The sequence below is a fragment of the Callorhinchus milii genome, unplaced genomic scaffold (genome assembly GCF_018977255.1).
Source record: "Callorhinchus milii isolate IMCB2004 unplaced genomic scaffold, IMCB_Cmil_1.0 Scaffold13, whole genome shotgun sequence".
Lineage (NCBI taxonomy): Eukaryota > Metazoa > Chordata > Chondrichthyes > Chimaeriformes > Callorhinchidae > Callorhinchus > Callorhinchus milii.
The window spans coordinates 447,951-463,302 of NW_024704754.1; the positions used below are offsets into that span (position 1 = coordinate 447,951).

Sequence of the window (15,352 nt, forward strand, 5' to 3'; positions counted from 1 at the left end):
CTTTATTTTTTCCTTCCCTTCTTCCTCTCTCTCTGTATTTCTTTATTTCTCTCTCCCCCCCCCCCCCCCACTCCTCCTCTCCTGTACCTATCCATCCCTCTCTATCTCTTTATCTCTCTCTCTCCCCCCACCCACTCCTCCTCCTCTCCTCTATCTCTCTCCCCCACCCCCACTCCTCTCCTGTATTCCCCCCCTCTCCTCTCCCGTATCTCTCTCTCCCCCCACTCCCTACTCCTCTCCTCTCCTGTATCTCTCTCCCCCATCCCCACTCCCCCTCTCCTGTATCTCTGTCCCCCCACTCCGCCTCTCCTCTCCTGTATCCCCCCCTCTCTCCCCCCATCCCCACTCCCCCTCTCCTCTCCTGTATCTCTCTCCCCCCATCCCCACTCCCCCTCTCCTGCATCTGTGTCCCCCCACTCCCCCTCCCCTCTCCTGTATCTCTCTCCCCCCATCCCCACTCCCCCTCTCCTGTATCTGTGTCCCCCCACCCCTGTCCCCTGTCCCCTGTCCCCCCACCCCTGTCCCCTGTCCCCCCACCCGTCCCCTGTCCCCCCACCCCTGTCCCCCCAGCCCTGCTCCCCTGTCCCCCCACCCCTGCTCCCCTGTCCCCCCACCCCTGTCCCCTGTCCCCCCACCCCTGTCCCCTGTCCCCCCACCCCTGCTCCCCTGTCCCCCCACCCTGTCCCCTGTCCCCCCACCCCTGTCCCCTGTCCCCCCACCCTGTCCCCTGTCCCCCCTGTGTGTGTGTGTGTGTTTGGGAGGTTTGGTGCTCAGTCAAACCCGCTTTGCCCACATCCACCAGCTTTGATGTTGTGAGGGCTGTGCGCAGGCGCGTCCCCCACCTTGGAATTACTGCACTGGAGAAGAATAAGTTGGATCTTCTCTCTCTTTCTGTCTTCGTTGGGAAAAAAAAACCCTCAGAAAAAAAAAAATCATCTGAGAACTTAAGGGATGATGAGAGTTCGGAAAAGGGGCTTCTTTAGGGCTTTGTCGTTCCCCTTATTAGTAGCGATGGTCTGTGCCCAAAGGTAAGCCATGGGGAGGTGTGCAGGGGGGGGGGGGGGTGGGGGGGGAGAGGGGGAAACAGAGGTGTCTCTGTACCTCTTCATTACAATTGCACAATTATACTTCAACCTGATCAGAGGAATCTGCCTTTTTCTCAAGTGTTTTCCTGTCCTCTCCTCTCTCCCCTCCAGTGTCAATGACTCTGGGAATATGTCATTGGTGAAGGAGACGGTGGACAGACTGTTGAATGGATATGACATCCGTTTGAGGCCAGATTTTGGAGGTAATTTGATTTGAGTGCTTTTTTTTAAATGTGATTCCTTTGCAGTCTTGTCCCTTCCTCTTCTTCTTCTTCTTCTTCTTCTTGTTGTTCTTGTCGTCGTCGTTGTTGTTGTTGTTGTGTTCTGTTGTTTTTATGATTATTATTATTATTATTTGCTTCTTGTTCTGAGTGACTGGTGAATCTGAAATGATTTTAAAAGTTAAAATTATTGTTGTGTGTGTGTGTGTGTGGGGGGGGGGGGTGGGGGGGGGGGTGGGGGGGGGGGACCAACTTGACTCAATTGCACACTTTATAGTAAGCCGTTTGGCTGCCTCTTGTTTAATGAGTCTTTTATAACCATATATATTTGATGCACATCCGCCAGTACAATAAGTTGTGTTGTTAGTTATTACGGCCGTATAATTAGCTGTTGGATTGTCTGTTCAAAAAGGCTTTAAAATAATTACTAACCACGAGACTGTTCTACAATACATTCGCAGCGTTGTTTTATTTTACCCACAAAAGCACATTCAACTAACTGTAGTATTTTCGCAGAGGTATTTCAGAGAGAAGCGTTTTAACACCATTTTAATTTTGATGCCTTTCTGGACTGTACCGTTATCTGCTTTTTTAAAAAAAAATCGACGTAGTAAAACAAGATTTCAAATGCCAGTCACATACTGAAGCCTCCACTCCAATGAATGTCAGTGTGTTTCTGTGTGTGTGTGTGTGTGCATCTGTGTGTGTGTGTGTGCATCTGTGTGTGTGTGTGTGTGCATGTCTCTGTGTGTGTGTGTGTGTGCATCTGTGTGTGTGTGTGCATCTCTGTGTGCGTGTGTGTGTGTGCATGTCTCTGTCTGTGTGTGTGTGCATCTGTGTGTGTGTGTGCGTGTGCATCTGTATGTGTGTGCATGTCTGTGTGTGTGTGTGTGCATCTGTGTGTCTGTGTGTGTGCATGTGTCTGTGTGTGTCTGTGCATGTCTCTCTGACTGTGTGTGCGTGTCTGTGTGTCTGTGTGCATGTGTCTGTGTGTGTGTGTCTGTGTGTTCATGTCTCTGTGTGTGTGTGTTTCTGTATGTGTGTGTGCATGTCTCTATGTCTGTCTGTCTGTCTTCCTATGTCTATGTGTGTGTGTGCATGTCTCTGTCTGTCTGTCTGTCTGTCTGTCTGTCTGTGTGTCTCTGTGTCTGTCTGTCTGTGTGTGTGTCTGTGTGTGTGTATGTGTTTGATTTAAAGGAATGCGATGCGAACCATTTAAATCAAAAAAATAGGAACCACATTTGCCTGCCATCGTGTGCGCGCGCGCGTGTGTGTGAGGGTGAGGGTGTGTGTGAGTGTATTTAAGAATGTTCTTGGCTTTAGAGCTTGAGCAAAGAGTTAAATGTATAGAGATCACATTGCGGACGATGTTGTTTGTGTGCAGGTGCTCCTGTAGCTGTTGGGATGAACATAGACATTGCCAGTATAGATATGGTTTCTGAAGTCAATATGGTGAGTACATCAGTGCCCTCCAGCCACTGCCTGGATGAAGCCTTGAGGGGAGAATCAGGATAATAAGTTTCCATTCAATGATGATGGGTATCGATGCTCACACACATGTGCCCACCTGCTTTCCTCTTTTTTTAACTCAAAACCACACGTCTGCTAGGGATATGTGTATCCCAGGTGCTTATTTTGTTTTACATATCAACCCCCATGAGTAATTTTCCCAGCAAAAAGCACAAAGCAAAAGGGGGAGAAAGATTACAAGTGCACTGTTTTTTTTTTAACAGCTGACCGGAAAGGAATTTTCAGCAACCTTTAGTCAAATTGGAGCATATGATGATGGTTATTATTATTATTATTTTTTTGCTCCGTGCAATAGCGCCCCCTGCTGATTGTTGCACAAAGTACCACCGAAGCCCACAATCAGGAGCCAAGGCTTTGAGAAAAAGCTGCTTCCAGAAACTACTTGGGATCTTTTAAAAAAAAGTCATTGAAGCTTCTCCGACAGCAATAGCTTTCTTCCTCGACAAGAGAATTATCAAAAAAAAATCTGCGACGCATATCAATTGTGACCCCAATAGTATTTACTTTTTCTTTTTCGAGTGGTGTGGGGGGAGGGGTGGGGGGGGGGGTGAAGGGGCCGGGAGATGGGTGAATAACACTTTAAAATAAGCGCCGGTTGAAAGGTCTCAGGACTCATAGATTTCTTTTTGATGCATATCAAACCTGGTCCGTTTTTATTGACACGTACGTGGAATGGTTTGTGTGCAACAAATTAACATACGGGTCAAACGCCTGCTACCAATAAACATTGCTTTCGCTAAAGAGTTCAACATCCAAAGGATTTCTCCCCTTACCTCCATATCAGATTCTCAAGGTCATCAGATCTGTGTAAGGTAGAACTCCTGATGCTTCAGTGTAGGATATTCTATAAGGCTGACAGCTAATTGCTAATTAACTGGGATACTTTACTTATAAATTACTCTAGGTGCCTTTGATCATTATGGATTTGATCAAGTTAAAGACTCTGATGGTAATAACACAACTTATGTTCACTATGGGACATAATGAAACTCAGACCATAGTCTGATTGAGCCAGATGTGTTTGTTTATGGGGGTGGGGTGGGGGGATGAGATGCTCTCATCCAGTTTGTGAATGTCTTTGAGACGTCAAATGTTATATACAGTACCTAACTTGTTCACTATTAAATTAGACTTATTTAAACAAGGTCACAGTAACGCTGTGTGTGTATTCCAGCACTACAGCTACCTCTGCATCTTCTAAAAGATTAGGTTAGCTGTAAAATAAATAACAGGTCATTAATAGCAGTTATACTACTGTATTATTATAATATGCCTATGTTATAATAGCTACTGTAGTTATTACAGTTTTAAAGATGTGTGGGTTAGTGTTTTTATAACTCAGTTATGTGGGCCACTTCAGAATGACCTCTGGCACTGCCATCTAGTGTTATGGTGTTATCATGTATTGCAAAAGGTTAGTCGCAGCTGTTAAAAAAAGAAGCAATCAACAGAAAATAAGTAAGACTACTTTTTTTTTCCTAATTAGTCCATTTGCTTGGACGATTAAAGGTTTAAAGCGTAATCATTCCTGAATGGTTTCCACTGAATGTTATGTACGATGGGCTGTAAATGTGATCTGAAAAATAAGAAAGATCAGATATTTTTGTTGGATGCATTATTCATTCCATTATTGAATCCTTGCTCCTTTTCCCTGTGTTTTTCCCATGCCCACCCAACTGGCAACTAATGTCCCATCAGATGCCTTGTGTCCTTGGGTGAATGTTTCTGTTCCTTTATCCAGTAACTATTCCAATGTGAAACACCAATTGATTTAAAAGGTCAAAAGTCAACATGTAATTTGAGCAGGTGGTGATTTTTAACTAGTGGTAAATAATAATAATCCTTTCACTTGATATAGTGCCTTATCACGTCTTCGAGACGTCTCAAAGCGTTTCAAATGTTGAAACATACAAAACATGCCATACATCATAGCACTTTTTCATCACGTACTTCTCAAACCTCCCTCTGAGCTTCAATCATGTTGTTTTCTGCATGCATAACAGATTCACAGGAGTTGGAAAATAATGCATTTAAAATGAAAAAAATCAGTCATTTCCATAACCAAGCAGGCGAATACTGTAGAATTTGATGTGTATGTTAGATGTCATTAAACTGGTAATCTGGGCAGTAATTTATATAGTTACCACGGATTTGAAAGGAGGATTATAAAAGGACAATCACTAGTTACTCTGCAGTTTAATTGGAAATTGGTTTGTTTACTTGGTCCATTAGAAGACTCACTGAAAGACCTTATTTTGATACTGTTTTGGCCCTCGTTGGCCCAGATGTACTCTTTCCCCATCAGTCACCCAATACAAGGCATGTCACGGGCCATTTCTACCAATTTAGGTAGAATTTAATTGACCCCCTCCCCTTTTTTTTAACAAATGGGGAAACATTTTATCTCAATGTTGTTTAACGAAAGGCAAGGTGTTTTACTGAATGGCACCATTGTGAAAAGATGGCCACTGTGATGCTTTGAACCAACAGCAATCTTTTCATGACATTACTAACTTTTATATCAATTTCCTTTGTTTGGTTATTGCTTTAATGTCTTTCTGCTAATTATTACAGTCAGGTTAAAAAAAAAGGAAACCCATTGAACATTTCTGCCTCACAGCTAACTTGCATGTCAGCTTTGCTCAGTTGATAGCATTCTGGCATCTGTAAACCCCAACAGGAATGTAGTGACTTCTAATGGTCCAGATTAGCACCGGGGAAGCAGAGGGTTCTTGGGATGAGGCCCTTGAATCAAAGGCTGATTGTTGAGAATAACACTGGGGAAAACAAATATGTTGTAGTCCCGTGAATGGGGAATTAAATTAGTTCTCCATTCATATTGCTTTCCTAAAACACAATGCCAATTAAACATTATCGGTCTTGATAAGAATTAGCTGAACATTAGGAGTAATATTTAAGGAATTGAAACAAATATATGGTGAGCTGGAGAATATGCATTCAATTGAGAATTATAATAATAATCCTTGCATTTGATATAGCGCCTTATCACATCTTTGAGACGCCTCAAAGCGCTTCTTAGGATATACTGTAAAGTGAATCGACTGTATATTTTGTGGGTGAGAGACTTCATTGTGAGAGTTCAAATGACATAAACCACAATAGTTGGTTATTTCCATTGTATCTCTACATAAAAGAGGTCTGTTATTTTATGCCATTCATTTAAGTGTTATTCCTGTATAGTTTAACTATCTTAAATATACAGTAATGAAGATTTACATATTCACTACTGACTCAATAAAATGAAAACTGTACTTAACGGCAATGTAATGTGGTATCAAAATTACATGAAAGATTGTCAGAGACAATTGTGTTGTCGTTACCAAAGTAATCATGTTTGTTTACAAGGAAAGTGATATTTTGTAGCTTTAAGGAAAGATTTCTTGGGAACAGAGAGACAAGTAGACATTCTATGGGGTCAATGTACCAGCGGTGGAGGAAAGCAGTTCTGGTTAGGAACCGGATACGGGCGAGGAAGGACAGCTGGGGGTCGAACCTGATGCCGAGGTTACGTTCATTCTGGTAAGTCTCAGGGAAAGGTGGGCGAGGTTGAGGAGGTCAGAACCGCAGGAGAGAAGACGTTGATAGGAGCCAAGGAGTATGGCTTCCACCTTGTCAACGTTCAGCTGCAGGAAGTTTGCGCTCTTCGAGGGCTTGATCTCTGCCCATGACAGGACATCAGTCGACCTGGTTTCATAGCTGGAGAAGAAGTAGATTTAGAAGGGGAGCGGGACACAGCCTGAGAGGGACTGGTTGACTGTGTATCCAGCAGGGGAGGGGGAGAGGAGTGACTAGCAGCTGGGTGGGGAGGGGGTTTAGGGAGTTCATATTGAGACCTGACCTTTGTGACGAGTTTTTGAAAGAGAATCCCGTATTCCACCATCTGAGGGCAAATGAGAATCGGAGGCGGGACCAATAGTCAACATTGAGCTGGTGCTGAACGTGTCACGATTGCTTCTGTCTGATTGTGCTTTGGAATGTCCTAAAGAAATAAAATCATGAGAAAATATGTTAGACATCAGACAGTATTTTGAAACAGGGTTGATTTTTAAGCTTATCTGCAAATTATTATTATTATTATTATTATTATTATTATTATTATTATTATTATTATTATTATTATTATTATTATTATTATTATTATTATTATTAAATTGATGATCACCTAATCAGGGTATGAGCAATGATAGCCTCTCTGGTGATGAAAAACTGCAACTTTACAAGTAGGTTTTCTCGTTGGTCCCAGCAGCAGATATTCCACGAGACTTAGCTTTTCAGTGAACGACTGAGATTTTAAGCAACAAAAGTAGGTCAGAGATTTTTTTTTAACACCTTTGAGTCGGGAAAATGACAGAAGGAGGTTAAATGATGTGAGGAACTTTACATGGTCTCTTCACGACGTCTCAAAGCGCTTCACAGGATGTCCTATAAAGTGAATTGACTGTATATTTTGTGGGCGAAACGTGGCAGCCGAGTGCGCACAGCGGCGTCCCACAAAAAGTCGTGGATTGAGTATATGGAAGCATATATATGGGAAAATAGTTTTCTTCTGATAATTCCATACTTTCCATTGACTTTCTATAAAATTGCTGAACCCAAAATAACATTAATGTTATCCTGTCATTCTGTCGTGGGTTCTATATGTGCTCCAGTGTATCAGGATTTAACTAGTATCTCCTCACAACGGTGATCGTGAAGATACGGCGTTTTAAATTATAATCCTTGCACTTGAAATTGTTTAGACTTTTGTTGGTTTTACAGTACTGTCGTGTGAAAATTTATGGAAACATATTGTTATGGTTACATTGCTTTCCCTCTGTAGATTAGGAAGATGAAATATTCTCTTTTTAGGTGGGATACATGACAATATATCAACTCTTTACGGTTCAATAAAATATATAACAGGGACTATGTGGTGTGCATATGATGACAGATTAATAAACTGAAAATAATTAAGCAATAACGTCTTTTATTTGATGAATGAATTTTGTTTAAAATAAAAAAAATTGCGATTGCTAGTTCATCCCTTGTGAAAAAAAATTGAAAATTTTAGAATAGAAAATGTAAAGGATTAATATAGTTTGAGGAATGTTGTCAATAAAAGTCACTGAGGAGAGACTTCACGATTCCGTAAGGTAATTGTTCAGTAGTTTTTGTAATTATTATCGTGGATTAGAGAAAACAACAGAACAACTTCCCTCTCTCCCAACTTCCATTGGTTTCTCATTCCATTCATTTGATTGTTCTCACACCTTGCGTTTTGTCTTTGATGTTTTTAAATAGATTACAGTCACCTCAGGATCAACTTCAAGACAGTTATGTTTTTAATTGTTATACCAAAGCAATGCTGTTGTGCTGAAACAATAAGAGGAATGCTGTTTTTCTCACTGCTGAGTGTAGCATCTTCTTTCAAAGGAATTTCCAATAAGGTCACGTTGTCAAAGTCACTGGAATCTATGGCCAGCAGAATAACTTGCAGAGGATTTTTATTACATAAAAAACGTCAGTTATTCTTACAAACCAGGTGTAGACGTTACTGACATTTAATGTGCTTTTTATGACTACACAGTCGGCAAGTATAATACTTTACTTGTGGATAATAAAAATGGCAGTTGTGCGGTATGGTGGGGCATTACACTTGTTTTTAATGGAAAGCAAGTTCCTGATTTTCATCGGCAAACATTCGAGACTTGTAATACTCCTCCTTGTCCTTGGTTGCTGTGTGGTGAGCTTGCTAACCTCTCTAACCATCTCGTCAGAGGACTGCTCGATTGGTTAGGATTGGAGGCTATTCTCTCGCTTGCTAGATGGTAATAGATAGCAGGAGTGAGTGTTGCCTATGGAATGTTTTTACAATATACTGAACCAGCACTAAACATAGCTACATATCCGTTTACTCTTTAGCTCTTTCACTTCTGGAATAATTTGGCTTAGTTGCTTATTTCCTATATGAGTGTGCGGAGGATGTGTGTGTGTGTGTGTGCACGTGTGTTTGGGGGTTGTGTGTGTGAGCGTGGGGAGGGAGAAGGGTTGATTCTCCTTTTATTAGCAAATATATTCCTACAAATCAGTAAATTTACTGACTTCATAATGATCTAATTTGTTCAAAATCTTGTGACTTACATTAGTATTTCTGCCAGCCATATCAGGGTATTATAAAAGACTGATTGATCTTCTAGAGCCAATGTAGTTCACAAACATTTAGAGGTGATTTGGCTGATGGTATTATTTTCCTGATGACAGCTGTTTATGTTTGAATCTTTAATGGCTGTGACACAAATTGCGTTGTACTGTTTGTTTTCTTTATAAGTAATGTCTAGCCATGTTTGCCTAAACGCCTAATAAACTATACGCTGTATTTGTATTCGAGTTGAGAATGTCCAGCACTAGTTGTTTTAACATTGTGATCAGTTTCTGTGTTGCCAATATTTGTAAACACTGAGACATTAGTCCATGTAACGCTTCCTATGTGGATACAGTTAATACCTGGCTCAGATGTTCTCTATCCAGGAGACCAGAAGATATCCAATTATGATCTCTGAAGTACCAACTATATGAACTAGTATTCGAGTTCGACACTAAAGTCTGTTGTACAGTAATGTTTAAGAACAGACTGACTGAACAAAACAACTTTGATGTCAAGGACTTTTACTGTGAATAAGATTTACATAGTGAAACAAGATACTGAAGTCCTAATCAAAACACCAAACCATTTTGGCCTTTCTTTACAGACTGATTTGAGCACTTAGGGCTTAGCTTCCAGTTGAAAACCTCAGGGGTGAGCTATATTCAATCTTGAGACCATGATATGATACTGCGTGAATTATTATCCGTGTATCTATGTCTGGCCTAGTGCCCATTCTAAGTGCTACAAAAAGTATGTTAATAAAGTTATTTCTAGAATAGCCTTAATCTTCTAGGATTGTATATCTGCTGGAACATAGACTACAGCTCTGTTTCTGAAAAGAAAGGTATTGATCCATGCACTAACTGGATAAGCTTATTTGCCTAAGAACATGATACCAAACAGGATGTTCACAAATAAGCAGAGCTTTAATTTTTTTTATCGACATAGGCAGAATAGTATTTCTGTGGTCTGATTGAAACAGAAATTAAGGATATATACAATGATAATATCTCAGTTTAATGTCTCATCCAACGGACGGCACTATGTGAATGCAAGTCTCAATGTGGGGCTTGAACCCACAACCTTTTGACTCAGAGGCGAGAGTGCTAGCACCACACCCGGCTGATACACATAATAAAGCAATATAATGGAAGAAATTCAAGATTTATTCTTATTATGTAGCATTTCGGAGCATCCAGAATTTGGTAAATTGCTGAATTCAATCATAATCTTGAAGTCGGTTTTATGTAGTTAAAAACTTAAATACAGCTTTAATTTTTGAGCCCTTTAAATAAACTTACAGAAAACTGGCTTCAAAATAAGAATTTGCCAATTTCTTGATTCGCTAAATTGTTACCTAGAGTAAATCTAGACCCAGGTACATTTTCTCTCGAGATTTTTTATAGTTTAAGTCATTTGCAGACAGGTTCACAAATGCAGTTTTTGTGTACCTTCTCAAGGTTTTTTTTTAACACACTCGGCCAGCAGAACATAGTGAAATTTATTTAAAGTAAACTTGAAGTTCAGAGAAATAATTGGCATGGCTACTCCTTGCCTGTTTCTGAACAATTGATCTCCATAGAGAGGTATCACGCTGCTTCCCCATCTGCAGCTTAATAGCTGCAGAAGATATTTAAGGAGGGAAAGGTACATGCCTGTGTTTTTCTGCAGTTACTAAATGTTTAAGTTGATGTGATCTTTTTGAATCATGACTCGTACACTGTTTCTTCCAACAAACCTTTCCATATTGGAAGAGAGATGAATGCTAGTTTGCTTGTCTCACGTAGTTTGTACCCCAATGTTCTGAACGAGTAAGAACTCAGTATCATACATATTTAATCTTATGTTTGTTGTAGGTGTAATACTGGTAGCTTTCTCTTTTTGTATTTCTTCCATTTTAATATCAATCCATATCAAACTGCCATTTTGGCACAATGAGGGAAACTAAAGTGTTGTTCCACACCGAGTTCAGATTGTCACGCTGTGCATACAAACATTCCGGGGGTATCTACACATCGGAACATGGTTCTCATTAAAAATGTATGTATTCGATAGCCCTGAAGCTAAACTGGACAAAACAGTAGATATTGCTGTCTCGCTCGGTGTGTGTTTGTCATCAGAATAGATGCACGAATATGTTTTCTTTATTTACTGCTAACTGACACAAAATCATGCTGTAAATTTCCCAGTAGTCGTATAATAGAGATGGAAATGTTATAATCTGTATGTATGTCTTTTGTAGTCTAGTTTTGAATGTTTTAACAAGTGAATTGCTGGCTGCCAGCAGTTTGGAGCAGTTAGGTGCTCTTGTTTGTAGTGTAGTGTGGAATCATATTTAGACTCACTCTGGAATGCTTGAAATATCATCAGTTCCCATTTGTAGTTAAACAGTACGTGTGTGTGTGTGTGTGTGCGCGTGCGCGCGCACCTTGTGACATAACCTTAAATGTCCTCTGAGGGCTAAGTTGGTAACTTATTGTGAAACTGAGCTATAGAGACCTTTAATAGTGCAGGTTCAGTCTTCTGTGTTAAACGATCTCAGCTGGCAGGTGGAGCCATGGTAAAATTGGCTCCAAACCTTTGAGCGAGCAGAGGAAAAAATCAACCAAGGTTCTCAGTGGTCAATGGCCTTCTGCTCAAAGATGGCGATGTGCTCCTGGACACTACCCCGTGTGAAGGACACCATATAAATGCAAGTTGTTGTCGGTGTTGTTGGATTTGTGGGTGAGGAAAGGATTGAACTCCCACTATTGCACTTAATGTCTGGGCTCACATGTTAAGAATGTGATGAGTGGTAAGCATTGAATGTACTTAATACGTGCCAGCATTATAATAATAATAATAATCTTTGCATTTGATACAGCATTGTCCAGAAAAGAGGGAGAAATTCGAAGGGAAAGGAAACATAACCTTAATGAGGAGTTTTAATCATTTGGGTATTTGGTTGGCTGTATGGAACCAGTGAGGTTTGTACAGTTAACACTACAGAATGCTGAGGGCAAGTCATTGGGAGTGAGTTGTCACAGGTACAGCTGATATTCACTGATGCTGAGAGTATTAACACTATTTAATTTAGTTTTAATTTGCTGGTGGATTGCGAGAAAGTAGTTCTGGTCAAGTTACAAATAGCATATTCCACATACATGAAGTAACAACAAGTATGTATTGGATTATTTTGCGTCACACACATTGTATAATTGGGTTCAGACTGTGTTTACTATTGTAAATTAATTCTGATATGGTCTGTAGCAGAGACAAAAAACACCTGAATTAGAAACATTAAAAATAAATGCTGTAAATACATTCTCTTACCATTGAATTATGTAGTTAATGTTGAAATATTATTGGCTACATATTTAATATGCCTACCCATTGGGTTTGGTTCACGGCCTATTACCGGTAAATGATATTGATTTACAACGTACATGTGCCACTCAATGGAATAAATATCTATTTGACAAAAAACCCATCAAAACATAGAATTATGTAGAATGATAGAGACAGAAACGCCATTCAGCCTAGTCGACTAGCCCATGCTGGTGTTTATACTGTACCTGAGCTCCTGCTTTTATAATAATAGTAATCCTTGCATTTGATGTAGTTGATGTAGCGTCCACAACCCAAAGCGCTTCACAGATTATACTATAAAATGAATAAAAATCTATTCGCTTCTTCCCCCTGTGTGCACCAAGTTTCCTTTCAGATAATTGTGTTCTTTTTTTGTTTCTCTGTTTATTTTAACGTTTTGTCGACAAAACATTTTGTGATTCTAACGGACGATAAACTAATAGCTTATTATTACTTTTCACATGTTGATATTGTACCATATTGTTAGCTTTGTGGCAAAGTTGCAAAGTTGTTTGCTGTATGTTTGTTTAGTTCTAAGTAATTCTTTTATACTCTGTAACTTTTCTCTTGGCACTTTGGAGGAACATCAAAGGCTGTGTTATATGTCAAGGAAAAGGAATGTGATACCTTTGTTGCAACCAATCTGAAGGCGTTTAATTTACAAAACAATTGGATTTCATCCTCCACATGGTATTTATCGGAAAAGCACAGGCTTCCACAGGCTTAACGTTGTTTTCAGTTCAATTCAGTCATCTGCCAAAGGACAGAAATATGCAATGTTTTTTCTGCATTAATAGTGCACAAGAATGGGTACCATTTTAAGAATAATGAAATGCATATATTTTACCTTAAATATACGCAGTGCATATATATATTCTTGTATGGATACTCTATAATTATGATGCTGCAAACCAGAAGATTTGAATACTAAAGAGATCATCTCTCAACCTACGATTCTGGTTCTGTATGGGAAAACTGAAGTTCAAAATGAAAGGTCTTTAAATCCGTGGTCCTCGTGATCTAAAGTTCCTCCAAAATGAGCAAAGCAAGGTTTTCAGATTAAGGAAGCCAAGGAAAACGCAAAGATAGAACTGGGGTTAATAGTTTAGTAAGCTAGGAGAAGAGCTTTGGGAATTTGCTGAAGACTTCAAACAACAGTACATAATTTAAAGTATGGAACCTGTTTTGCTATAAAGGTATTGACATCAGCAAGTTTCCAGAGAAATTCAGATGTATTTTTTTGATGATCCCTGAAGACTTCAATATTGTTGAAGGACTCTGGACACATATTTGTTTGGGCGTAGCTAAGATACTCTATTTCCAAAAACCTTATCAAGGTCATCTTTAAACTGGAACATGTATGGATGTGGAATTGAGGATTTCAAAGGAAATTTTGTAAGTTCACAAATTCCTAACCTTCATATAAATCTGCTGCAATCCAGAGTATTTGAGTGAATTCCAACTTGTATCACAAAGAATTCCAAATGTAGGCAACTCTATGAAGACCTGTTTTATTACTAGTTATCTGTAATGCTCTATTGAGCGCTCAGTGAGCCAACTGGAAAATAGATATTTTAAATAATAAAGGGAGTAACTTGCTTTAGAAATGAAACAAATGTTAAGAAACAACCACTGTTTATTTCAATCTTGACACGATGCGTTCTGCTGAAGTGCAATGATTATTTGATCAACAAAAGTTAATCGTCACGATAGCAATAATTGCCTCTGATAAAACACCTTTCATGTCAGGAGGACATTTCAAAGTTACTGTAAATTGTAGTGATTATATTTCGTAGACAAATATGACAGCCAGTTTGCCCATATCAATGTCTGAAAAGTGAATTGCCAATTTTTATTTGAAGGATTGTTGGCCAAGACTAACTTGAACCCACAACCTTCTGACAACTGGAGCCAATGATCCACAGTAACCTAGTGCTTCATCCTTGAAAATTGGCCACCCAATGCAATTGTTTTTTCAAAAAATGTTATTGAGAAAAAAGCCATTGGAATGTTTGATGAATCACAACATAATTCTAGATAGAGCACCAGATCACCAAATACACTGTCATATTTTTAATAAAGTAAAAGAAAAAATATGCATCTCTTACATCTTTTCACCTTCAAAATCTTTGCATTTCTTCAGACTATGTAAGATTCAGGCAGGTCTCTCTCTACACATACACGAGTCTAAGCGACACAGTATTTGCGTTGTCATTTCTGGAACAACTGATGGCAGGTTTGAAGCGCTCTGGGACGCTCCTCTGCGTGAGAGGCGCTATTTAGATGCAAGTTGTTGTTGTTGAAGCGGGTGGTTGCGAGACTGAAATGGACGGAAGGTGACATCTTTCACTGGTTGGGTTATGATTTGCTGTTTTAGCTAATGGACTGACTGAATCACTGGCTGGCTCCCTCCTAACGCTGTACTTTCTAACGTTATGAAAGCCGCCAACAAGCCACAAATTATTCATCAGCTTGAAAGACTTTGGCCAAATCTACGATCCGTAATAGGTTTTGAAACGGCCACTTGTCTGTGTTACTCACCTCTGGAACTGTGCTCTTAAACACTGTGGTGATTAATTTGGCATTGCCTTGGATACCACCCAACCTTTCAACAAGATCTGGTACCATGGACGTATAAACAAGTTACCTCTCAGAATTAAATTTGTGGCTGTCTGATTTTCTTTCAAGTTACTCTTATCTGAGCTGCAAATGACAATTTATCCTCTGACATTTTTTTTATTATTAGGTAAGGGATTCCCCAAGGTTCTGTTCTGTCTCCTCCTTTATTCTTCCACATCAAAAGCCTCCTCGTCTCAAACCTTCACTCTGTAAATCTATCAGTGACGGGAGAACCACGTCTATTATTCACTTTATCGAATGTTTGGTTATTATCACAATGTCACAAATGATTTTTCATTAATAAAAGAATATATAATATTGACATAAGTAATAGATTCTCCCCTTCCTCCATTGACTATTAATGAGCAGAAAATTCCCTTTTGTTATGCCCTTCCCAGTAATCA

General features: G+C 39.6%; 1 protein-coding gene across 2 annotated transcripts in view; it reads left to right on the plus strand.

The window, feature by feature from the left end:
- The first annotated feature begins 726 nt into the window (after positions 1 to 726).
- Positions 727 to 15,352, plus strand: part of gabrb2a (gamma-aminobutyric acid type A receptor subunit beta2a) — a 52,004-nt gene continuing 37,378 nt past the window's right edge. For both annotated transcript variants that reach the window (XM_042339900.1, XM_042339901.1), the window contains exons 1-3: positions 727 to 1,028; positions 1,197 to 1,288; positions 2,691 to 2,758. In XM_042339900.1, the coding sequence (XP_042195834.1) occupies positions 952 to 1,028; positions 1,197 to 1,288; positions 2,691 to 2,758 (237 nt within the window). In that variant the 5' untranslated portion in view covers positions 727 to 951. The remainder of the gene's footprint in view (positions 1,029 to 1,196; positions 1,289 to 2,690; positions 2,759 to 15,352) is intronic.